Here is a 27,603-nt window from a genome sequence, read left to right as displayed (position 1 = left end):
ATTATTATTTAAAACGAACCTAACAACAATATGGTTCACCTTTCAGATCTGTTTTGATTTTTAATTAGGGCGTAATTGTGATCCATACAAGGCCAATAACAAACACACTAAAGTTAGTTAGCAAGAGGGGGGAGTCTGTGCATTAATATAAATGCTGAGTCCAGAGGTCACCGTTGGAAACAGCAATACCAACATCTAATTCTCTCATCTTTCTCTTTCTATTGTGGAATAACAGAAATAATTCAGTGCCATCCTACTTTTGAGATGAAAAAGAGGCCAAGGATGCCATATGGTACCCTTTAAACTTAATGAGAAAAGACATGTGCCCATATGGAGAACAAAGGGACAAGTGACAAAATGTATGCCATGACATCACAACACAAATGCTGTTATTTACATACTCATGTCCAAAGTTGGGATTATAAGTATGATAATGCAGTCTCCCTCCCTCCCTTTCTCCCTCTCTCTCTCTCTGTCTCTCTCTCTCTCATCTCTCTCTATCTCTATCATCAAGTTACTATTTTTTCTCACACAGCTACTTCCTGAGAAAAGAGAGGAACAGGAAAAGTTAAGTTGCTAAACTCACTTGCCCACATCTACAACATAGGAAAATGCTCTTTTGATTCAAGCCAGAGGCCATATCATCCTGCAGACACAGTCACAGGTTTCTAGAAATCCAGAAGCAGGGATATGCAGTTAGTACCAGATCTGGTCAGGGAGAAAAGCTAAAGGCTAGAAAGGTGTTCCTATTTTATCTGATACTTTAATATCAAAGTATTGCCTTCAGGGAAAATGGTTATACTGAAAGTTGCTGATATCATGGGACTCCGGTTCTGTAATTTGTCACTTAAAGGCTTTCGGATTTCTTTCCGAATATTCTTAATCGGCTGCATTCTTTTCTTTTTAATTGATCTGGTTAGAAATGTTGTAAAGAATTGTGCCCATATAATTTCTATCATGAGAACCAGTGACCCTCCAAGACAACTTGTATACTCAAATTCTTAATGTCAGTGTTTGCAACAACACTGCTGATATTTTTTCTCTCTCTGTTGCAAGAATTATATACAAAAATCACATAGTTGACTCTCAGCCAAAAAGTCCTCCTGAGATCCCTAGCCCTGAATAAAGATTTAAGAAAGACCTTTAGTCCACTTCGGAGAAGGTCCCTAGCTTTAAAAACTTTTATCTCTTAACTTTACTTGTTAGCAGCTGTTCTATTTTTTTGCTGTCATTTGTTTGACAGCATCCAGTTATAGGTTCCGATGTCTGTTTAAAGAAACAGGGAGGTTGTTGGCTTTAAAATCCCCTTACTGCTTGTGTGTTCAACATTTTCCCAGGCTTTTCTGCATAGTTTGCCAAGCAAAGGGACTGACCTTTTGTAGCAAACACTTTTTCATTTCAAAATGCTCACTTTGATTTTTGTCCCATTTTATGCTCATTCCAAACTGTTTACAGCCCACTAAAAAATGACTGTGAATTATATGTTTGTGTAATAGATTCCTTTTGTGGTTGAAAAGGAATGTTTACTTTGTGCAATTAGTTATCTTTGGGTAGATTACAGTGACCTGGAAAAAACGAGGCCTAAAATGATTACAGTACCTTAAGTATTTCCTTTTGTTATCTCCTATGGCAGTAATGTAAAAAAAAATTTTTTTTCTCCCTGAGCCTCTGTTTGTGAACTCATCGTTTCATATAGAGCAAATGATCCTCCACCAATCTTTTGCTCAAGTAGTTTGTTTTGCGTTTTAATGTGGGAAAGGATTTTAAATTTCATGTTCCCTCTCTCTAAGATGAAGCAGGATTAGAGCAATCTAATCTCTGATATCTTTTGGACAGAAAAGGGAGCCCCCCCCCCAAGATATATGTAGTTTAACAGACATATGGAATTTTCTAGTATGCATACTAGCTCTTGTAAATACGATTTATACTTCTGTACAGTCAATATAAGTATTGTTGATGAAGTGTATGATTAAGATTTATACTGAATTGAGAAGTTGGGGTTCAGGTAATCACTTAATCATAGCTGCTTTGTGGGTAACTTGGTCCTGTCAGTTTCTCTCAGCCCAACCTACCTCAGAGATTTTGGTTACTGAAATAAAATTATAGTTATAAATGCTGTAAATGGGTAAGATTAAACACGTTTTATCAACAACAGCAATAATGGCACACACAAAAATTTACATATTAACTTTCCCAAAATTGCTTCAATTGACTTTGAAATCAGTCCAGAGCAAAACTATATTCTATGAAAGACTGATTTTGTTGAACCTATATTTCATTTTCAAACATTGCATGATTATCATATGAATGAATAGATCGTAACTCTGTTCAAGTATTTCAATAAGATTTGCTTATATTAAGGATCATCTTCAAGAAATCTTCATTCCTCTTTGGTTGTATTTCAATTTTTGCCCTTCTCTTTTTTCAGTCAAATTTAAAGTCTATGATGGTTAGAGCTGTGTTTCTTTTTTAATTATAAAATGTATAAATGTACAAAGTATAAATATAGTGTTTCATAAGAAATCATCTAATCAGAAACACTGAACAAACGTTCTAATAAAAAGATTGTTCCAAATTTAAAAGGAAATATCCATCAAAAATTTGTAAAATACATAAAACAAGCAAACAGGTAAACTATAAGAACAATATTCACATGTCCTCTCAAGAGCAGTTCTTCCAAAGCTAGATTATTTATGGTAGAGGTCTCTATATAAATTCATGGAGTTTCCTATATAATGCCCTGCAATGGATGATGATTTTCATAAGCTAATCAAGGAGCAATGGCTGTAGTCAATATGGAGATATATCCCCTATTATTTTATAACTGATTGTTTTAATTTTTTTAATGTTTTATGCTGTGAACTGCCGAGAGCCATTGGATATGAGATAGGTGGCAAATAAATTTTATAATAAGCGAAACAAAACTAATTGTTTCCAATTTCATAGTTGTAGAAAGAAAGGAAAAAGGTAAAGATGGCATAATTTGAATATTTGAAATGATGTGACTTCGATCCAAACTCTGTAAATGAAGAGACTACAAAGAATAAGAGGCTCAAAAAAAGAACATGTTTTTTCTCTAGCACAATTTTTTTTAAAAGTCAGTTGTTAAATGATATTATTCAGTCTCTTTTGTAAATTTAGTGCTGTGCTGGCACAATAAATGCTTTCCTGCTCTGAATCCATGAACGGCTTTTCAGATTTTCTGTTCTGTCATTGCTCCCAACTGTCCAGGTCAGATTTTAAGGGCCGGTGGGTGGGTGACTGCTGCTGGGAGAGAAGTCACTTCCATGCCATTGTTTGGAAGGTGATTTAAGTGTAGTCCTTTGTGTCTGGGTGTATGTGCTTCATTACCCTCTCCTCCTCCTCCTCCTCCTCCTCCTCCTCCTCCTCCTCCTCCTCCTCCTCCTCCTCCTCCTCCTCCTCCTCCTCCTCCTCCTCCTCCTCTTCTTCTTCTTCTTCTTCTTCTTCTTCTTCTTCTTCTTCTTCTTCTTCTTCTTCTTCTTCTTCTTCTTCTTCTTCTCTGCATTGTTCTATTTACATTGCTAACATGATTTCAGGACCTATCATTACTGAAATTCTGTAAACTGTTCTATATGTCCTTTTGGCGGAAGAGCAGAGTAGAACTGCATTAAATAGCTGCCATGTCACTAAGAGTTACTGAGCCTTGATTCACGACATACGAGCCACTCCAAACTTATTTTAGAACCTCATCATCTCCTTTGAGCTAATTTGTTTGTTATAAACATCTACATCTACCCAGAAATCCATAATATCTACAGATTTGTTTTATTTTTCTAAGTTTATTTACAAATTGCTTATCCCTGATGGTTGCCTTTTAGCAAACAGTTCCTAACATCTCCCCCACCCCACATACACACATGCTTCCTACTTTATATAAGTTTCCAGTTACCTTTGAGAGCCGTACCCTGAAAGTGTAGGGATCATATTGCTCTGCTAGATGATCTGAGCTCTTAGTTCTGCTAAATTTGTAGTATACATTCTTTCCCAGTTTGGGAAAATCTATTGTACTTGGAACCAAGCATGCAGTAAAAGCTAATACTTCCATGAAAAATGTGCAATTTGTACTGTTTAACATTTGACAAGATCCTTGAAGGTTTTTTTTATGGTTTGTCTCCTTCCAAGATTTCAGCCCCTTGTTTTTATATGCACGTAAAGGGAAAAGAAGCAAAACAAAATGATAGCAAATGCAAGCTATTTTAGAGGCGGGGGGGGGGGACCATTCAGTTTTTCAATGGATAAAATCATTTTGTATTACAGAACTAAAAAAAATTGAGTTCAGGTTAGTAAAATGCATACCTTATCAACCATTGATTTTATTACTTTGTGGATTACAAACAAATATTAGCCAAACCACATTCCAAGCAATTTTACCTCAAAAGTTTATGCTATAAAAAGATGTTTTTAAGTTATGAGCAGAAATTAGCAGCAAATGAATGCACACGTCTTGGCAATAATTGCTCTACAAATTCTGCCTTCTGACTCATTTTATCCAACTACAGCCACCTTCTTCGGAGCAAAAGCTAGTTCATAATTTTGTACAAAATCCAAGTTACAATTGGCTCAGAAGGGTATTTTCTCTCTGGGGCCTCAGTGTCTGTAAAAAAAGCCACACTCTGGGTCTTTTTGTTTTTTAAGGAAAAAGGAGGGAAAAGGCATTAAGAGACATTAAGAGTACATTTTAGAAAATGTACAAATTAGAAGGGAAGCAGAAAAGGAAGAATGAAAACAATGTATTGTGGAGGTATGATCTGGAAAGTATGAAGAATGGAACCTAAACTGCATTTTTCCTATAAAGTAGAAAAAAATGGAATTACAAATAATGGTACAGTACCCCTTTAAACCAGTTGCCATCTTTCTTAAAGTTACCTGATACCTGCCTCATTGACTAATTCATTCCAGAGAAATGTATCCCATGCTAATAAAAGAAAGCATTTGAATGGTAAGAGTTGCCAGAACAAATAAGTGGTTACTGACTGTTTACCACAGAAACATTTGCTGTGACAGGACTAAATTCATACCTGGGAGCACTCCAGTGGTTTTCCTGGCACACCAGCCTGAGAGGCATTTATGCTTGCCCTCTTTTTTTGCTATAAAATCAGTCTTTTGGTAAACTTTTGGTTTTGAGTAAAGGCAATATTCAGAAATAAATCCCAATAATCAGTACATTCACCATACAAGACAGAATCTTCCCCACTTTATTAATTTATTTAATTTGGAAGGGGCCACTTTTTCTCAAACCCTAAGCTGAATTTCACAGCTTATTCTAGCACTCATGGAAATGGAGAAACTCAAGCAGTAGGTAATACCCTAATCAAGGAATTACCAACTGAGACCAATAAGCTAACAATAAACAACAGCCTAATCAAGGACCAACAAGGACACTATTGACAGGGCAAGCCATTAGTATATAAAAACAGAGCAAACCCACTCCTTTCTAGCACTGATGATGTTACCTAGTTGTGGAATGAAACGTCTTCAAGAAAACAAACAAGCTGGCATCAAGGATCCCTCTCAACAATATGCTACAAATCCTTGATAAACTAGGAATTAAATATTTCCTGATTAATTAGTGGTTTAACTTTTGCTAATTGTATTATATCTCTTTTTCGAGGAACTCAAAGAAACATATATTCCATTTCCTTCCTAACTCCAGGTCTTCTGACCCCCTTTTTTTAATCCATACAACAACCATATAAAAAGTCAGAACAAGAAATACTGACTGATCAGGAGAACCCAATAAAATCCATGGCTGAATTGAAGGCAGAATCTCCTAAATTCTAGACAGCAGCTCCTTACCTACTGGTGTATTGCTAACTAATAGGTGATGGAAAAAAGAGGTTTATCTTTTCTGTCACGGACAAATAAAAACTTACTGTATTTTTATAGACATTTAAAAATATTCCACAGTAAAAGAATAAAACTTTAAAACATTATCGGAAGAAGAAAACTTACTCAATCCATGATCTCTGATTATTCATAGTGATTCACCATAGTGATTCAATTACTGTAATGGGCTAAAACAGATGATACTTACACCGTGTATCAGTTTTTAGTTTACAGATTTTATTTACAAAAACTGCTCAGGAATCCTATCTGTAGAACAACCACTATACGCAGAATGTTATAAACTTAATCTGTCCCCCCCCCCCACAATTGTTCAATTTTTTTCTGAAACTCAACTGGAATAAATGAAATTTGGCATAGATCTCCTAATCCAGGTTACTTCCACAGCAGGCACTTTTGGTGTTCCCTGGGACTGGAACTCTAACAATCATGTGGGATTCTAAGAACTAGTTGTTTTGTTTTGGCAATAGGTGTCACATGTAGATCAAAACAGAACTGAATTTGTGATATAAAAATAGATTGTAACTGAGTTGGGCCATGAATTCCTCTCCTCCTCTTAGAGGGAAATATCTGTGGGTACCCAAGACAGCCCCCCTCCCATAGCTAACAGTCTTTTAGTGGGATTTGCAGCTAGGTTATGGAATAAAAACTAATCTGTCACAAGACTCAACTCCCTGCTCTATAGCTGCCTGTGTTAGAAAGAAAAATAGATGTGTTCAACTTCTTCAGTTGATATTAATGGTCATTCATGACCAACCACTTCAACGGGATTTAATTAAGCTTATTTAGGCTTCAGTCTTTCTTTCGCTTAGGAATCTTATTTAATTGAGTGGGGTTTAGTTTTGAATGGAATAATACAAATTCACATATCAATAGTAACATGTCATCACTGTAGTAACTATATGTAAAGGTTCCCCTCACACATATGTACTAGTCATTCCAGACTCTTAGGTGCTCATCTCCATTTCAAAGCCAAAAAGCCAGTGCTGTCCGAAGACATCTCCATGGTCATGTGGCCAGCATGATTAATGCCAAAGGCACACAGAACACTGTAATCTTCCCACCAAAGGTGGTTCCTATTTTTCTATTTGCATTTTTATGTCCTTTCTAACTGCTAGGTTGGCAGATGCTGGGACAAGTAATGAGAGCTCACTCCGTTGCACGGCATGGCACTTTCTGATCAACAAGCTCAGCATCTTAGCCATTGAGCCACTGCATCCCTATACGTCACCACAATAACTATACCTCCACATATAAGCTGTGAAATCGTGACCATCCATAGACACCCAGCTCATATTGTCCTTCACCAATCTGCATGTACACATAATCTTGAGCTCTGCTCTGATGTTTTAAAATGCTAAAACTTAAATATTTGATTTCACTCTCAACAATATGCATAGAGACTTGCAGTAACACTAGCAGAGCAATTACTGCCTGCCTATGAACTTGTGTAGTCTCACATACAAGTGATATACATTATTGTTCAAAAAATGTCTTTAAATGTTAGACTTCTATCACAAAGTTCTTCTTTCTGTTCTTTAAAAAACTTTTCTTTCTCATTGTTTCCTGAATGAAATAGATTCATAACTAAGCAGATGTGAAAAATGTCAAAAATATTGAATATATGTACATATTCTCTTTAAATATATAATCGTGGTTATTATTAGTTCCCCTTTAGAGATATTACTAGCAATGAGCTTGCTCCTCTCTCTGTTGGGATCTTTCAAGAAGCTGAGCATTGTTTGCATAGTATGGTAAGAAGCATATGGCATAACATTTTAATTAATCTGATCAGCAAGGAAGCAGTTTTTTAAAAAAAAAACATTTAAAAAACAGCCACTGAACTTTCTGGTGATATTGGAAAGTAAGGATCTAAGTTTCTGCACTGCTTCAGAGTTACCACACAACTTTTATATATTTAAGATAATAAGAAATTTGTAACCATATGCCTTAGTAAATGTTAGGTTTTTTTTCATAGCAGTCCTGATCTCATTGACTTCAGTGAAAAATGCCCTTGTTTTCAACTAATTTGTAATAGTAACAAATGTATTTTCTATAGGTGCTGCCCAGATAAGCTGCTAGAACAAAATTTTTCCCACCATAAATTATTTCAAGGTTCTCTCATGTTAGTTATTGAATTTCTTATGCTTTGGAACATGATGTGAAAGCTGACATGTGCTTCCAAATTTTTGTTGCATATGTCTGTATTTCATAATTGGTATGATCTATTTTTCACTTGAGAACTAAATTGTCAAATCTCTAATACACCAGTGGGTAACTTCACAGTTATCTGTATCTAGAAATATATTTGCAATATTATCTCCCTATCTATTATTCTTTCTTTACACCCTTTTGTCCTAACAGAATTCAGATCACTCCAAAATTGCATTGTACAGTTGCCCTTGTCATTTTGCAATGCATGTATTTGTTTAAATGCTTTGCCTTGTGTCTTCAGAGAGCCTAGGAAAGTAAGGAACAGAAGTTAAAACAATCATTTTAAAAACATTTTGGCAACAGAAAATCAACTATAAAACACTAAAAAATGAGGTCAAAAATAATAATAGCCCAAGTATTTCAAACCAGTGTTTTTAAAAAGGACAGTGATAATTTTTTGGCCACTGACCTTTTCTTTTCTTTTTTCAAATAGGGGCTTATTTAGACCAGAATGCTGGAAATTAAAGTCTACAGCTCTTAAAGTTTCTAAAATTCAGAAACTCTAGTTTAAGACCATCCAATGAAAAAGAAGAAATTTTAAAGACATTCAAAAGGGAGCTGTTTCTGGTCCTTTAGGGCAACAGCAATAGCAGTTAGACTTTCAGCCCTATCTAAGCAGTTTACAGAGTCAGCATATTGCCCCCAACAACAATCCGGGTCCTCATTTTACCCTGGGTTTTTTGCAGGTGAATCCCTTAGTTGTTCTTTGCTTCAAATTTTCAAGCACCCACAGTAGAATGAAGGAATCTTCCATTTGTTTTGATCACTGCAATGATGGTAAATTAAATGAGGGCACAGAGAGATTTGCGTTAGAAGAGATAACACCAGAAGTGATGTGAAGGCATCTGTGTGAGCACATTTCTGAGAAAGCAAAGGAAAATAAAGGGGACTTGTGAGGAAGAAGTGATCCATAAAAGGAAAAGGAAAACCCTAATACATAAATGCACAGAGGACCAGTCAATGGAAAGGGCAAGAAGTAAGGGAATAGATCAACCATGTCAATGGTGGCTATGGTCCACCCATTGCCAATCTGCTTCATTGGGAACTGGCGTTTTTAAAGATTGGCTTCAGAACAGCCAAGAGGAGAATGGAACACAAGCAGATTAGCTTGTGATATACCTTCAGGACAAAGTTATTTTTATTATTGGACCTTTTTGCATCAGTAGTGAAACAGCATTTAGAAAATACATATTTAGGGAATACTGGCTTCTTTAATGTAGTGGTGGGACAATGCAAAGATGCCATCAACCAAGAACAGAAAACTGTAGTTGTCCTGTTCTCAGCCAGTATGCACATCAATATACAATTATATTGTTAATAGTCATGATGATGGCCATTCAATTTATTGTGAGAGGCTACAATATCCCTTATTATAAGTTGCACTGTCAAGAGCAAGCATCAGGCGGTTCAAATGACTGCAGGTTTATTGCAAGCGAATGCTCCCTACAAGAATCTGAATAACTAACAGTCAAAGCAAATTGGCTGTATTAAAAGTCAATGGAATTCAAGGTAGGCTGGACTTAGATTTCTGGTGGACATGAAGGGACTTAGGGCTGATGATGCCCTTGACACCTCCCTAGGGCTCAGCCTAGTCCTCTTCTACATGTACCAAGCCAATTTGCTGATTGTGATGGTTGTATGATTCTGCTCACTGTCAGCAAGAAAAATGGACTGATTATCCAATGCATTTCCCAGCCTCAATGTGCTTAAGTATAGTTCTTTAATATGTTTGGGTCTTAGGTAAAGATAAAGATTTCCCCTGCACATATGTGCTAATCGTTCCTGACTCTAGGGGATGGTGCTCATCTCTGTTTCAAAGCCAAAGAGCCAGCACTGTCCGAAGACGTCTCTGTGGTCATGTGGCCAACATGACTAAATGCCGAAGGTGCACAGAATGCTGTTACCTTCCCACCAAAGGTGGTTCCTGTTTTTCTACTTGCACTTTTACATGCTTTCAAACTGCTAGGTTTGGCAGAAGCTGGGTCAAGTAATGGGAAGTCACTCTGTTATGCAGCACTAGGGATTCGAACCACTGAACTGCCGACCTTTCTGATTGACAAGTACAGTATCTTAACCACTGAGCCACTGTGTCCCTATTTGGGTCTTACTTCTGCGTAAAACCAAGATGGAAGATGTTGAGGTTCATTTTCATTCATCTTCTTCTATTCCTCTTCTATTTTTTTTAAGCGTATCTCCAAAAGGGCAAAGTTGAATAAAAATCAGAAGTTTTAGAAAAAATGGTTGCCTTTTTTTTATATGCTACTGTCTGGAAGTGGCAGTTCTTTAGCCAGATGAACAAGAACATGTTACAGCTGGCTTACACTCTCTTCCAGTTGTGTAGCCAGTAGGGACTTGTCAAGCTACATTTGTTTTCAAACCTCTCTCAGCTAAATCACAGATCCAAATACAAAATGCAATACACAAGGGTATCATATGGACTTAAGGGACTCTCTGGTGGCTTGAAGGATCTATAAGGAGGTAAATGGATTACACAGAAGCATACACGAAGAATATTCCTTCATGACATATATAATCTAGCATTATTTTTTTAAAAAAATCTTCCTTAACTATTTCATGCCATTAATCTGTAACAGAAGAAATAAGAGGAGAGATTTTTCTAGGGCAATAAATAAAAATTGTGCTACCCTGCTGCTGAACTGTGTGTGGCTGCAGAGAAAGAAAATGCCCAACAGAATAAAATCAGATTTAATGTGTTCTGTTCTTTGACTGATATATTTAACTCCTCCCAGTTGGCATATAGCAAATCCCCAGCTGAGGGTTATATCTCACTGCTGTCTGGGATGTGCCCAGTTTCCATCTGTGTGTGGTCAGAAGTTTACTATTCTTATACTTTCTCTTCTTGGTTACTTAGTGATCTAACTATTTTTATCTATCAGCTTGGAACTTCTGCATTAGAGTTCTGTAATACACTCTGTTTAGTGGCTGTTTTCGAAATGCCTCTTATTGAGGTTGTGATGGTTAACCATTTTTCCTACCAATATTTTACAGTCATTCATGACTGGATTTTGAAAATGTTCCGCCAGATTTTTATACATTGTGCTCTTTAACTTCAAAATGATATCTTTCTTTATCGCTGGAATTGTCGCTGTCAAAGCTTATTTCTACAATTGGTTCACTGATTGCTTTCCTTTTGGTAATTTATTCACTTGTTGCCTTTATTGGGCTACAATGGCTTGCAAAGAGATAGAAAATATGGGTAACATTTCAAGTCAAGAAGTTATTTTTTTTTCTAATTGCCCTAAATAGCAATGGTGGTGACCAGGTTACCTGAAGAAAAATGCCTTTCTATATTTGCTATACTACTGCTGTGTATGTATGGAATATTATCATTTTGCTTATGAAAACAAGCAGGAAAGGGAAAAATGTCTTGGGCATATGAAGTAGATGTTTTTTGGATCAACCATACATGGTCTGAGCATATTGTCTTACATCAGAAGACTCCACTTCCTCTGTGCAATTGGTATGAAGTGATGTGAAAAGAAGAAAGCTCTATTGGCTGTGTCTTCTATGACCATAAGTTTCCTAGAGTCATATATAGATACAGAGGAGAAAAGAAGACAGGGAATCTCATGGTACAAGTCACATATTGACCATGGGCATTTTCCTATGCTTCAGGTCACAAGAACACCAAGAGTGGAAACTCCAGTGTATGCATTTCTTACAGGCTGCCTTCAGGCTTGGTGTACCGTAATTGATTTTTTTTCCTTTCCTTTCCTTTCCTTTCCTTTCCTTACCTTTCCTTTCCTTTCCTTTCCTTTTTCCTTTCCTTTCCTTTCCTTCCCGTTCCTTTTCCCTTTCCATTTCCTTTTCCCTTCCTTACCCTTTCCTTCTCTTCTCTTCTTTTCTCTTGGTTTCATCTCTACTGCACCAGCCCTATCAATAAACAAATAACATCTCTACAGCTTATGACTAGATAAAGCACCTGTGCCTTGAACAAGGACAGTAACAGTAGACAGTAACATTCCTATTTTTTCTGTCTGTCTATCTGTCTCTGTCTGTCTGTCTATCTGTCTGTCTGTCTCCCTCTCCCTCCCTCCCTGTGTGTGTGTGTGTGTGTGTGTGTATTTTTCTCTCTGTCTCTCTCTAATATTTATATAGCTGCCTACCGTGTAACCAACTTGGAAAATGTTCAATGTCACTGAGGTGTGGAAAGGGGAAAGGATCTTTGACAGCTTTGTATGGACCACATTAGACCCCTTGGTTTGCAAGGCAGGTAGCTTTCTCTGTGTAGTCCTATTTCTAGCTCAGTATGAACCTTCACCAGGAATGACAGAAAGGACAGTCAGTGACCTAGTGAGTTGATGGAATAATAATGGTGTCAAAAGAATTTAAAATACATTCCAGTTTTCTTGGGTGAAGGAATGGAAGAGTTGTTCTGATTGGCTGCTTTGACAGTAGCTGCACTTGCTATTGTCCCCCCCCCCCCCGAAATATGTGCCTTTTTAATTATTTGCAAAGAAATTAATATTACACTGTTGTTTGAGCAATATGACTCATTTGATCAATCAATATAAAGTTGCAAAATTTGCAGCTAATTTTACTACATCCCAAACTAATATGTAATAATAGTATTAGGGTTTTTTATTTATTTATTCAAGTATATAAGGGTATTATTGGAGGCTATATATTAGTCCTAAAGCAGATTTGTCATCATCTCATGGAAACAATTTTAGCATGAAAGCAATATTTTTTATTATTATTACTTATATTACTATGCTCTACAAACTAATTTGGACAATGAGAGTAGCTGCATACAAAATTAATTTAAAAAGTGATAAAATGTCAACCCCTATTAAATGGAACATTTGACATCTCTGGGTTTTTTTTTAGGTTAAGTATAGTGTTGTCAGAAAGCTTCTTTATTTCAGAAGTAAACAGTTAAGAGTGATGTTTAAATAATATTGCTCATTGTTTGTGATGGAAAAAGTTTTACATGTGTAGTTGCCAAAGTGTATGCTGCAGCATTCTGGGGCAACAGAAGAAATTCACAAGAGCACCACAGGATATTTTAAATTTTTGTAATGTCCATTTGCAATGCTGGGTTTTGTGACATCCATTTGCAATGTCACATCTGTGCTAAGATGGGCTTTCAAAGATCTTTTGGTCTAGAAATACTGTGAAAAAAATTCAGAGGCACTAAGGGTTTCTGTGAACCAAAAAAGTTTGGTTTTAAGCATCTGTTTTAAGCATATGATTTTTCTCTCCCGTAGCAAAAATTGTCTTCAGCAGCATGCTGATTAGAATCATCTAATTTTTATGCCCTGCCTCCTAGCAGTTTCAAGCCAAACAGATGAAAAATAGCTGGAATTTCTGATACATAGATGACAAGATTTACAAACAGCGGACCCTTAAAAAAAAAAAAAAAAACAAGAACAGCTCGTTTGAAAGCATTTTCCCTCTCCACAATTCATTTCAAAACAAAATTTTCTTATTCCTTTGTTTTTTTTAAAAAAGACAAGGAGATGAGGAGGGCGTGAAGAAGAAGAATTTTGTTGAAAGGGTAGAATTCCTTTGTTTCTTATCCCATGATGAGTGAAAAAAATGTTTAGAAAATATCATTTTACACTGAGATCCATACTGAAATGTGAGGATGTGATTCAAGCCAAGCCAAAAACTGCAGCTCAGAATTAGAAGGGATAGACATGGCTTGGGAATCCATTTTCCCACATTCCTCGGCCTCAGTCATCCCAGCTAATGTTTAAAAGAAAATGGAGTTTGGAAACAATGAAGTCATTTTGTTTAGCTGAAAAAAAGAAAAGGAAAAAAAAACCTTGAAAACCACCCTCAAGTGTTTTCTGTCCTTTCCCCCCCCCCTTTCTTTTCTTTTTCTTTTTAAATAATGAGATATATTTACTAGAACCACTTCTAAATTATTGTGGGGGGGACTACTAATGACACAAGACACATACAGAGCATATGCCATGTCAGTTGGCATAACCAGCTCTTCATGGACACCTTCTGACATTGCTGTTATCAACAGTGCTTTTTATTGAAATGAAAACTTCGCTCTTGACAAAAGCAGGACAATGTAGAAAAGCAAATTTAAGGCCCCAGCAAAGATGATTTGCAAATCTTACTATAAGTGCACAGGTAAATGCGTAGTTGGTGCTTGATGAATTCCACCATTTCTATGATTGCCCTTTTTCTTGGCTCATATACAGTGAATAAAACATCATATCATTATGCAATGGGAAGGAGACTGAAGAAAGAAAAATTACCCGTAATGAAGATTGACGAAAAGTGTACTTTCTGGTGTGGAAGAGAAAAATTGTTGTTGGTTGAAAATGCTTAATGAAGTTTTAGGAGACCAGAAGATGCAGCATAGGCAGATCAGTTGCATAGAAAGATACTGCATTATTTTTGCTCCTGTTTCATAGGTTAGGTCAACTTTGTATGGTCAGATTTATTTTGAAAATGTTGCCATGTAGCTACCAAATAATTATTTTCCTCTGAATCTTAATGCTGAAGAAGGTTCAGGGATCACAATTCAACTTCTACCCACCTGTGTACTTTTAAAGTTGGAAGGATAGACAGCTGCTTAATAATATACACTGTGTATTAAATGTGATGAGCTAAAATGTAAAAGCTTATACAAGTGTCCTAGAAGATATGTTTAAGTGGAAGAATTAACTAAACATAGAAATAAATTGAAAATGAATGTCATGGTTTGCAAATCATAAATTATATAAAATAAGAGTGTATATATATATATATATATATATATATATATATATATATATATATATATATATATATATATATGGCATTGGAAAGAAAAATAATATTTAATCGTTATCCTAGATATAAAGTGGAAAGCTTCTAAGATTTATGGTGGGAATAAGTTGCAACAGCTGCATTTTTCCTTGACTGAAATCTTGAATACAATTTGGATTATGGTCCCTGGGTTGGGAATGGGGGTTGTTCATATTATCTAAAGCTCCTTCAAATAAAAAAGGAGGGTAAACAGCGATGTGCTCTAAGGAAAGGCTAGAAATATGTCTTAGTGATAAACACCTTTTTGAAACATCAAATAGTCAGCATATATTAAACTAGAAATTGGATTTTATGGTAGTGAGTGGGTGTCATGATAGAATAGTGTTTACCACCAACATTAATGCCATCTGTAAATTTACAAATGTTGAATCTACGCTTGTTTTATCTTTTATTCCCTTAACTATTTTAAGCTCTATCATGAAGAAACCCCGACCGTTGGATAGTTTTCATTCTAGATAAAAGTCTGCTTTGAAGTTGAAGTATTTTCTCTGAAAATTGTTCAGAAGTTTAATGTCTAAGATCAGCCATTTTTTAAAATATGTACTCTCCCCCTTTCTCCTTCAAACATATGCAAACAATAGGCCCAAAACGTTTTCCAAAATAAGTAATTTCTAATCCAGCCAGGATTATGCAGCCATAAAAAGGATATCCAAATTCACTGATTTATATTGGATAGTTTGGTTTTCACTGTTGACATATTTAAACCAGAAAATACATGGTGTATATTCATTCTAGCAGATGCATTGTTTCAACTTTTATCTTCAAGCTGCCATATTGAATAATATCCCAAAGATTTCCTAACTGGAACTATTTTACAAAATATTTAAAGAACATTCTTAAAAATATAATATCTTCTACAGGTAGTCTTAATGTATGATCAAAATTGTTAAGTGAATTATGCTCCCCTTTATGACCTGTCTTGCCACAGTTTTTAACTGAATCATGGCAGTTGTTACATTTTTGTTAACCAAATCTGGTTTCCCCATTGAGTTTACTTGTCAGGGCACAATAGGGGATCACATGACCCCAGGACACTGCAACCATCATAAATGTGAGTCAGTTACCAACTCTCTAAATTTTGGTCACATGACCATGGGGATACTGCAATGGTTGTAGTGTGAAAAATGGTCATGTCACTTTTTTAGTGATGTTGTAACTTTGAGCAGTCACTAAATGAACTGTTGTAATCCAAGGACTACCTGTGTATATTGCTAAAGTCATACTTAGTAACATTGCAAAAGGTTTATACAAAAATGTTAATATAACCTGGCTGGACAAATATATTTGAAATCTGTCAGATACCTTCACCTATATTTAGAATAGTTCAAGAAAGATTATCAAACTCTGATTCACTCAACTGAGGCAGAAACAGGATTTTAATCATTACATATTTGATGATGACATTCACTGATATTTCTCTCCAAACCATTTTTTTTTGTATCTTAACTACATCCAATGACCTAAACAATGATTTATAAGGTTCTTTTAAAAACTAGATTAGAAAAGCAGATGATAACTGCCTAAATCTAAATTTATTTTTTATCTATTTAAATAATAAATTGGTTCAGAAGAAATTACGTTAAAATTAATCATTGTTAATATGACCATGAATATCCATTAATGATAGTTACATTGTGAATAAGGATTTGTAATAGGAAAAGGCTGAAAAAAGTATCAATGTGCTATTTATGTTCTGTTAATGCAAGTGAAAGATCAGATTTTATATTTCTGGTTAGTGTCCACAGAGGGCTATCCAAATTAGAATATATTGATAATGGTATCATATCATATAGTACACAGTGATCCAAAGGTACTGAGTTTATATGAAGAGGCCAAATTCCATGTGTAATTGTTTGACATTTGATGTTTCTTTTTTCTTTGCTTCAAGAAAATACAGTCACTATATAGTCCTTCAGGTGTTGTTGAATCTAGTTTCCATCAGTCCTAGGGAGAACAGCTAGTGTTAAAGTGTAATTGGAACTGTAACACATAATCCAGGACATCCAAAAGGCCAGAAGGAGAAAAGCATTACAGAATATTGGGTGAATTATTATCAAGGAGTTCACAGAAGTATATATTTCTCTTTATTTGTCACAGCAGTTATAGTTTCTTGACAGACAGCATAATACTCACCGAACCAATATAAAGTATGTCTTCATTTTCCAGGTCTGGATGTTGATGGAATATACAGAGTCAGCGGCAATCTGGCAACGATACAGAAGTTACGATTTGTTGTCAATCAAGGTAAGTGATTCCTTTACCCCACGATGTTTTGTTTAGTACTTATCAGTCTGAAATGACAATACAATGGATTTTAGAAGCTCTGGTGCGTTAATGGTACAGAATGATGAGTGGCATTTTTAAAAAAGAGAGGAGAAGAAGTGAACAGATACAGTCCATATCTAAGAATAGTTTGGAAGAGAGATGCAATAATCAAATTTTATAGAAAAATTAAAAAAAGGCAAACAGAAATCTGGACTTTTCGGAGATAAAATACTGATAAAGATAAAGAGCCATAATGGTGCAGTGGTTAGAATGTAGTATTGCAGGAGTTATTACCCATTGCCAGGAGTTCAATCCTCACTGATTCAAGGTTGATTCAGCCTTCCATCCTTCCGAGGTCTGTAAAATGAGGACCCAGATCGTTGGAGGCAATAGGCTGACTCTGTAAACCTCTTAGAGAGGGCTATAAAGCATTGTGAAGTGGTATATAAGTCTGAGTGCTATTGCTATATTGCAGACTCAACTGCAAAGTGTAAAGAGGTCTGGACATGAAAGGATTGTCAGAATTGGGAGATGAACAAGGGTACTTAGAAATGGTGTGATAGGAAAAAATTACAAAAAAAAATAGTCAAGATAAATTTAAGCTTTTTGTGACTTCACTAAAAATAAATCTGATATTTTTACACATATGTACAAGCTCAGCAATACTAAAAAAACAGATGTACTTGATCTTCCACGTATGTACAAACCAATTGTAGATCATAAGAAAACAGATTTTTAAGGATTTAATTAATAGTCTTGTAGACTCACACAGATCCCAACTAGCCATTATGTAAAAGGTTCTGCTAGATATGAAATGATCATTAGACCTGAAAGAAAAGCATCTTTGACAAAAAATACAGTAGCACACTGATTTAATGAAAGAATTTTTATTGAAGTCCAGATGTTTAAAGAGAGTGACTGGTAAATGTTATTGGGTAACCTTCCTAATTAAAAGGCAAAGGACTTTAGCATTGGAATATACTAATGCCACTGGTGTTACCATTTGTATGGGATAAAATGGAAGCATTAGAATACAATTAAGAGATGGAAGGTTTAAATAATTCTAAGTATTTTTTTTATTAAATCCTTAGGTATAGTTCAACTTAAAGGCAAAAGACCAATTAAATAGTAGGAGAAGGAGCAACATGTATACAAGTATAAAATTATATTTATTACAGTCTCACAGAATCTCTGCTATGTCATTTCATTTCATTTAGATCGTTTACCTTAAATAAATAAATTTCTCCAATATGCTACACTTCGGGTATCTGAGATTAGACTTCCCATCATACCTAATCATTGTAGTTATTGAGAGCACTGAACCAGTGTAGGTTGACATAAAACATATTTCCCGAAATAAGTATTTCTTTCATTGCTTTATATTCAGAATAAAATAATACTTGTCATTCTAATTCATTCAGTGGAGACAAGGACCAGAATATTCCAAGATGCCTAAGACAAAAATCAGTTGTATCTTGTCTATGGAGATTCTCAGTCATCCAGGTCATGGTTGTCCCATAGGTGCTTTTTCAAGAAGCAACTGGACTCTCTGATTTTTCTTTGAAGCTTCTTCAGCTCTGACTAGATGGTGGGAAATTGAAGTATCTATACTCCTTGCAGACAGCTGGTCATTTGCATTCTTTTAGCAAGTTGGTAAGGTCACCTGGAGGTTTATCTGTATCACCATGGTCACCTGAGTAGTGCAAATGGGTGTGGAACCTTCGTGAAAGTGTTGAAAGGACTGTGTTGTAGACTGAAGATAGATAATGTCATATCTCTCCCCCTCTGTTGAGAGAGTGCTATTCAAATTTGATATAGATGGCCTCTTTGACCCCTCTTTTAAATCAGTGGTCCTCTCTGTCCAAAATGTGGACTTTGCTGACTTCAAAAGAATGGTCTTTGTCTTTTAAAAGAATATGGACTGCTGAATCTAGTCCTGATGGGTTTGTTTTCCTATGTTGTGCCATGCATTTATGAAATGGTTGTTTTGTTTTCCCAATGTACAGATCTGTACATGACTCAATGCATTGTACATACCATGTTGCTCAGTTTGTGCCTGTGTGTTTTATCCTTGGGGTGGACAAGCTTCTGCCTTAGTTTATTCTTGGGTTTGAAGTGTGCATGTATGTTGTGTTGGCTGAAGATCCTCCTGATCTTTTCTAATATTTCTGCAACGTATGGAATGGCAAAATTGTTTTGTTTATTGTTCTCTTCATTGTCTGTTATGGAGGAGCTCCTGTAAGAAACTATATATTTATTATTCCTTCCTACAATGTACATACCTATACATACCTATACATACCTGTTGTGGCCCAGCAGGAGCTGTTGGAGCTGCCACCAGACTCCGACAGTGAGGGGCCCTATGAGTCAGCTCTGGAGGATGTGGAGGACCCTGGACAGGGTTCCGACTCCAAGCAGGGTGCAGAGAGGCTGATTGGCCACCAGGAGGTATGTGAGCCTTGGACCAGTGGGGAGGAGACAAGGGAGAGTGAGCCGGTTGCCAGTAGTGAGTTGTTCCTGGATGCACGCCATCGAAGAGCTAGTAGGCGTCAGGAACAATTACGCAATTACAGGAGGTAATTGCACTCAGCTGATGGTCATTAGGCTCCTCTCCAGACTATAAAAAGGCTACTTGTGCACACGCCCCTTTGCAGAAGTCAACGCAGTGATTTAAAGTTGGAGAACTTTTGTACCTAGCTTGGCAGACTGGATTGCTGCCAGGGTTTGTCTGAATTGCTGCCAAGGTTTGTCTGAGTTGCTGCCAAGGTCCTTATCTGTTTGTTCTGCTTGGCTTTCAGCCACCGAGGTTTTGGTGTCTTACTATTAAAGTACATTCCAGTTAAGATTGTCTCGGCATTCGTTACTGGACGGAGGAGGGGGTCAGAACACATACCTATACCTATTCCTACACCTATACCTATACATATACATATAATACACATTCTTTAAAATATGTTTCAAGTATATATGGAAAAGTCAATGAAATCATTTCTATTTATTTGATCTTTTCTTATGATTATTGCTATGACTGTTTCATATTTGTGGCTATACAGTGGCTATAAGAGAGTCAATACATTAGTTTTATGTATATATAGAAAGTCACTGATGCTAATAAAAATATCAAAATAAATCAAAATAAAAATATCTTGATTACAAGATATCAATATTACAATATATTTTAATACATTTTAATACTGTGTGCAGTTATTTATTCATGGCATCTAAAGTGATCCAGATATATACGACGCCTAAAAAGAATCTTAGTGACAATATTTTAAGTGTAATAAATGTTTTAAAGCAAAATGTCAGTAAAAGTGACTTTGAATATGAATATCCATATGAGTTGAGATGCCAGTATGTGTGTGTATGTATGTGTGTATGCGCGCGCACACACACACACACACACACAGACACTGAGGAAAGCAAGCATAACATGCATAGACTATTGAAAAATAGAAATATTTTGGAAAATATTCAAACAATGGTAGCAGATGAGAAGAAAAGTGAAATGGGAAAAATTAGAGGAACTGGAATTGAAATAATTATTCATTTATGCTGTTTCATCAGCAATGATATTTAGCCTATATACAAACTGTGTGATTGACCATTGGGGAAAAATAGGATTCATATCAGCTCATGCCTATGCTGTTGAATATTATATTGAAAAATCAAGAACAATTGGGAAGGAAGGCTAAGAGGTGCAATTTCACCAAGTGAATGAGCTTGTTTTTAAAAATTGAGGACAACAAATGTATTCTACAGCTTGTATTGGATTGGGAATATACTGATTGCTACCATTTATTTGGTAAGCTAGTTATTAGATTTTTTAATACCCAACCCTCCTACCCCAAAACTGCCTTCAAGGAGCCAATAAAAAAGAATAAAACACAAAACAATTTAATTAAAATGCAATTAAAATATAATTCAATAATTACAAACTAAAAACTTAAAATAACTATTTTATAATGTTAAAACATGGTTTAAAACTTTTACAATGCTAAATTAAAAAGATATCACTTGGCATTCTTTGTTGAGGGCATAAATTTCAGGCTAATCAGAACTCCAAAACAAATCAGTTTTGGTTCTTCATTTATCATATTTAGAGACTGCCTGCGTCCCTCATAGAGTGACTCTGGGGGTGTACACATAGATATAAAAATATAAAAGCTATACATAAATGTTGTGGCACAGCAGGATCTGGTTGAGCTGCTGATGGACTCGGATAGTGAGGAACCATATGAGTCTGCCCTGGATGATGTGGAGGACCCTGGGCAGGCTTCAGACTCAGAGAAGCTAGTTGGCCACCAGGAGGTGCCTGATCATGGAGTAGTGGGGAGGATCAAAGGCAGTTTGTCCCTGATGTTAGATTGAGAACGGCTGAGAAACGGAAGCAGCAACTCTGTAGGCAGACTCACAGAATATGATTAAGAACAGGTGGTTGTTGATTGGCCCCTCCCAAGAGTGATTATAGGTGAGGCGTTGGGAGGGGACATTTGCAGGAAACAACCGTTCGAATTAGTCGTTAAGAAAATCTAACTGTGTATTCTAGCTGTGTCTGTTCATTTGAACTATCTGAGTTGCTGCAGAGTTACTCTATTGAACGTGAGTTGCCTGGGCCCTCAGCCAAAGGATTCGTTATCTCAGTAATTGAACAGTGGCAAACAGCCAAGCCTGTGTTCTGGTTTATTCATAGGCCGGGGAGGGACGACACATAAATATATAATTAAAAAAGTTAAAAACAAGAGTAAAATAATTAAAATGCAGGATTAAAATGCAGGGGAGGGGCTTGGAAATGATTTAGGAGTGAATATTCTCCCATATAAATAGGAAGTGGGCATTTGTTTAAATCGGTCTCACTCTTGTAGGTCTTCTTATCTGAGCAGGCCCATAATAACAGCCAGACAATCAAGGCTTAAATAACTTAGGACATTAAAATGTGAAATGAATATTTTACTATAATTCTGGAAAATGACAATAAACTAGGTATTAAGAGAAATGTGATTAGGTCTCAATGTAATATTCTGGTTAGCTACATGCTGTCCCAAATCCTCAGGAATTTGTATAGAGTGTATTCTCATAGATTAGTTGTGTTGCAACAAAGATATGACCAGTTTTGCCATTGACGCAGAAAGTGTTACTATTTGCCTAACTGCACAGGTGCAGTGTTGTTCACCCCCTCTGATTTCAGTGTAAGGTCTCCTTGACTTGCCTGCCAATCTAAGGATATAATTTGGGCCAGTCATTCTCTCTCAGACCAACCCACCTCACAAGGTTGTTGTTGTGGGGAAAACAGGAGGAGGAAGGTGCGCTAGATATGTTTGCTACCTTGAAATTTTTGTAAAAATAATTAAGGCAGGATACAAATATAAATAAATAAGTAAAGAAATAAACAAGTAAGTAGGTAAATAAGTAAGTGAACCACAAGGAGCTGTAATAGGCTAACTTTTATAGCCACCAAATCAGCATTAACTACCCCACTGAATTCTCAGATTGTGCTAGTGCCAGATCTTCCTAAAATGGTCATGAAATTTGCCATTTTCATCTAAAATATTTTCTAGATAGCTGTCCATTTTTTTTTGCAACCAAGTAGTAAGAATATTTATTTATTTTATTTCCTCAAGATTAGTTAGATAACAGATATGTATAAACATTATTATATATACATGAAATGAATACAAGGGAATATTAGGATAGGTACGCTGGTGCGCTTATGCACGCCCCTTAAAGACCTCTTAGGAATGGGGTGAGGTAGGTTCCTGTTCTTCTTAGAATTGGATTTATTCTCAATAGGGAACTAAACTTCAAGCCAGTCTGTGCTACATGGACACAGTGGCTAAAAGAGACAATAAGTCTGAGGCCCTGATGGTGTAGGTGAGTCCATTTCTTTGATATGCTAACTAGGAGTTTATTAGGGTCATTAGTTTCTCAGCTTCTATGTATATTATTTATAGTTTTGCTTACTGCTTTTACACAGTCTTTAATTGATAGTCACCCCAAGTCACATATTGAGATGGTGGCCATCTTCTATATAAATACAAATGTAAATGGACATTTGTTCAAAATCTTAAATCTCCGGAAGTTCTTCACCGATTGCTTTGAAATTTTGACACAATGTTGCATTCGATAATGCACGTGTTTTTATATACCTATATTATATAGATGTCACACCTGTGACAGGTAAAAACATGCTTTTTTGAAAACCAGATCCATCTGTTGACGTAAAGGCAACACACGCTATACTAAATATTTCATGACTCCATTTCAATGTTTCCGATAGCATTGTTATATTGAATTTTCATAGATTTCGATTTATTTTCATTTTGATTTAATTATTTCATATGACATTGCATTGGAATTTACCATAGTGTTCATTTTGTGAGTATAGTATATTCGGAACAGTTCGGTCCCTCTCCAGCTTGGTCCCAACGGTCCCTTTATATATGTGGCTGGGCTGCGGCCGCACCCTTTCCCCTTTCCGCCCCTCCTCTGACGAGCTTCAGCCATTTCTGCCAAGGGGAGCCAAAGCCCTTTGGCCTCCCTCTCCCCTCTCACCCCTCCCCTCCCATCGGGCCTTTGCTGTTTGCAGTGGGGGGGCACCTGTGCCATCACTCGGCTGCCTCCCCCTGCCCTTAAGCCAGCCTCCCCCCACCCAGCCCAGTGGAGCTCCAGAGGAGGCGGAGGTGGAGCGTCTCCTCAGTCCGGCTGGCCATGCGCGCTCTCCACATACCCCCTCACAGCGAGCCAGCTACGGCCTCGCCAAGGCATCTCCAACGGGGCGGCGGTGTCGGTGTCAGCCTGAGGCACAGCAGGGCTGAGGCAACTGCTGGGTGCCCCATGAGGTGGCGGCTGCAGCGGCGGCAGCATCTCTGTTTGGGATCACGGCCGGTGGGGGCTGCCTCGCATCTGCGTCGCCAGGGGCATCTCCTTCCTCCTCTTCCTCCTCCTGCTCCTCAGGGAATGCTGGCCGCCTCCTCTCACTGCTGCCACTGAGGGAAGCCAGGTCAGGGGGTGTCAGCCACCTCCTTCTCCTCTCCTCCTCAGTCCGGCCAGGCTGGCGCCTAAGGGAGGCGGCGGCGTCATTGGTGGCGCCGTCGGACCTTCCTCCTGCCATCCCCAATGCAGCAGCAGCAGCAGCAGCCTGACTCAGCAGCGGAGACACTGGAGAGGAAGAAGATGGTGCAGCCCACGATGCTGTCTTGGCGGGCCGGCAGCAGCAGCAGCAGTGCTGGCTTGGAGGACTTCTGCCCGGCCTGCTGGCCCAGCCGCCACTGCCTCCCCCGGCCTCTGCTGCCGCCTCCATCTCAGTCTCCTCCTGCCCTCCCGGGGTGCCTCTGCTGCAGAGCCTGGTGCTTCTCTCACAGGGAGGAGGATGCTTCGGGGGTCCGGTGGGTGCCCAGTTGAAGAAGAAGAGCGGCTTCCAGATCACCAGTGTGACCCAGGTGCAGATCTCAGCCAGTCGCAGCTCCAACAACAGCATCGCCGAAGACACAGAGAGCTACGAAGACCTGGACTAGTCGCACACCGAGGACTTCTCCTCCTCCAAGATCCTGGATGTCTCGCTCTCCCAGGCCACCGACTTGGGGGAGCCTGAGCGCAGCTCCTCTGAGGAGACATTCAACAACTTCCACAAAGCCAACAGCCCCAGCGCCATCTCCCCCAACCAGCCTCACCTGGCCCAGCAGCCCCAAGGCCTGATGAGTGGCAGCCCCCATCCGCCGCCCCACTACGCCTACAGGGGACACCCCAAGCCTCCCTCCCATGCTGGGGTCCCCCCGCCTATGTCTGGAGGGGCCCCATCCAGCCTGTCATTCTGGAGTCTGCCCATCACGGGGAGCTTGGAGAGCGCCAGGCTTGCAGGGGCCACCATGGCTCACTTCCATGTGGGGGCTGCCTCTGCCGGGGGAGCCGTGGCCAGTGCAGTGAGTGGCAGGGCCCGCCACATGGGCAAGACCCTCACGAACCTTGCCACTGCTCACCCTGCCCGGAGGGAACCACCCTGGGAATGTTTCTTTCTTTGCATGCTGTTGGTAAATGTGCCCAGTCCTATGTCTTTCCAGCAATTGAGAATTGTTTATCACATGGACAATTATATGTTGCATGTTCTAGAGTTAGCAAACCAACAATCTCTATATCTGTACAGACAATGGAACAACAAAAAATATTGTATACCCACAGGCATTGTGAAATTAAACATATTAGAAACTTGTGCTTTCTCTTTTCTTTCTTTTCCATTTAACCAGACTGGGCCACAGCAATGCGTGGCCGGGTACAGCTAGTATTAAATAAATAAATACATTATCCTGGCAGTGTACCTAATGCAATATTAAAGAAGGAGGCATGTCTGTCTAAAGTAGAAGAAAGTACATGGATTTGTGCCCGACTGCTCAAAGTTTGTTTGTAAGTTTTCTTCCCAGAAGGTCTAGATTCTTTGCATGGTGGACAATGAGAAATCAAGATATTTTTAACTGGATATTCTTGCAAAAAAAAAAAAAAAAAACCCACAACACTAGAGAAAGAACATTCTGATGATAGGCTATGAATCCTTTTTCTGTATTTTGGCAATATTCTAGGGATTGGATCAATCTGTCCTAAGTAGTCAAGATGCTTAAACTAAATAATTACTCCTAAATTCCCAAGAGCACTCACATTAGCACATTTCCATATCCTCTCTACAGCTCTTCTTCAAGAAAAATAAATTAAAAAAATAAACAAATCCCTTACGAACTAAGGGGTTTGTGAGCTTGTGAGAAGAATCCATTGAATCTGTAACTCTTTTCTTGTCATACTGTAAGGATGCAACGACCCACTTTATAACTCCCTAGTTGGCAAACTATCCAGAAAATTCTGGTGTATTTTATATACAGTTATGTTTGTCACACTTGTAAGATTTTCTTTCTTTCAATTTTGCTATATTCTGTTATCCTGTCTATAAAACTCAACATGCCCCAATCACTTTAATGACCTGATTATAATTTTATGTTGCATTCATTTAGATTTGAAATAGGAACTGTTTGAATACTTTAATGATTTTTGTTATCCCACAGATAACAAAATGTGGGTCACCATCACCACTTGGAAATTCAAGGACAAGGCCGATTCCAAAAGGATTCCCAGATTGCAAACCTAGTTTGCTTGTTTTCATTTACCCTATATCTGAAACCTTTGTCTCCAAACCTTCTCTGGGATAGTGCTTACAAATGAAGGTAGAGATACGTAGAAAGATTTCTGTACTATATAGGTTTCCAGTAGAATCTGATTTCTAATAAATAAATGAGTATTTTATAGTGATGGGATTTGAATTTTTTACTACCGGTTCTGTGGGTGTGGCTTGGTGGCGTGGTGTGGCTTTGTAGATGTGGCTTTGTGGGCGTGGCAGGGGAAGGATACTGCAAAATTCCCATTCCCTCCTCACTCCATTAACCTGCTTTCCACCTCCGTTCTCCTGGGGAGGGGCCCGCCTATTTGCCAGTTCTCTGGACTACTCAAAATTTCTGCTACCAGTTCTCCAGAACCTGTCAGAACTGGCTGAATACTACTTCTACTTTATAAGTCCATTAGATAAATGATTAATTGATACCGGTAATAGGTATAATCTATGAAAACATAAGTAATTGTCTTTTGTGTTAAATTTTCCAAGATGGGGCATGGTATCTTGAGGTGAGGGAGTGAATAGGCAGGAGGCGCCCAAGAAATAGGAAGTATTTGAAATCTGAGTTCATATGTGTCATGTTTTCACAAATCTTAGAACTACTTAAAAACAGTGTTTATTATTAAGTGTTGGTTAACATGTAAAATTAATGAAATATTAATTGCCTGCATATCAATTTTTTTACTACAAAATATTTAGCATGACTAAAGAAACCTGACCTTTGAATGTCCTCCCTTGCCTTAAAACTGTGTGTGTGTGTGTGTGTGTGTGTGTGTGGTTTTTTTTATTTGTGTTGATAAATAAATAAAGGGAGACTAGTATAGATCTATTTCAAGCTATTTAGCTCTCATCAGCTAGCCATACCCTTACTGGGATTTGAACCTGGGCTATATTACATACTAGGCAGAAATCTTAGCCATTAGGCCACAGGCTCTTATCCATTATCAGCAAATGTATATCTGTAATATATATATATATATATATATATATATATATATATATATATATATATATATATATGTATATATATGTATATATATGTATATATATGTATATATATGTATATATATGTATATATATGTATATATATGTATATATATGTATATATATGTATATATATGTATATATATGTATATATATGTATATATATGTATATATATGTTTTCTGAGGTTTTCGCGGGTGTTAGTATGTAGGTCTCTAGTTGTTCGGGTTTTCTCCCGCGTAGAATTGGAGATGTCTTGGCGACGTTTCGATGAAGTCACATTCGTCATCTTCAGGCTGCTACTGACTACTTCAGGTTTGGTGCTTCCAGGAG

General features: G+C 37.5%; 1 protein-coding gene across 1 annotated transcript in view; it reads left to right on the top strand.

Annotated features, from left to right (window-relative positions):
- Positions 1-27,603, top strand: part of ARHGAP15 (Rho GTPase activating protein 15) — a 488,720-nt gene that overhangs the window by 301,266 nt on the left and 159,851 nt on the right. Inside the window, exon 11 of the mRNA XM_032209003.1 lies at positions 17,041-17,118. Coding sequence (XP_032064894.1) covers positions 17,041-17,118 — 78 coding nt within the window. The remainder of the gene's footprint in view (positions 1-17,040; positions 17,119-27,603) is intronic.

Source organism: Thamnophis elegans, chromosome 1 (assembly GCF_009769535.1).
Source record: "Thamnophis elegans isolate rThaEle1 chromosome 1, rThaEle1.pri, whole genome shotgun sequence".
Lineage (NCBI taxonomy): Eukaryota > Metazoa > Chordata > Lepidosauria > Squamata > Colubridae > Thamnophis > Thamnophis elegans.
This window is presented reverse-complemented; position numbering and strand designations above follow the sequence as displayed.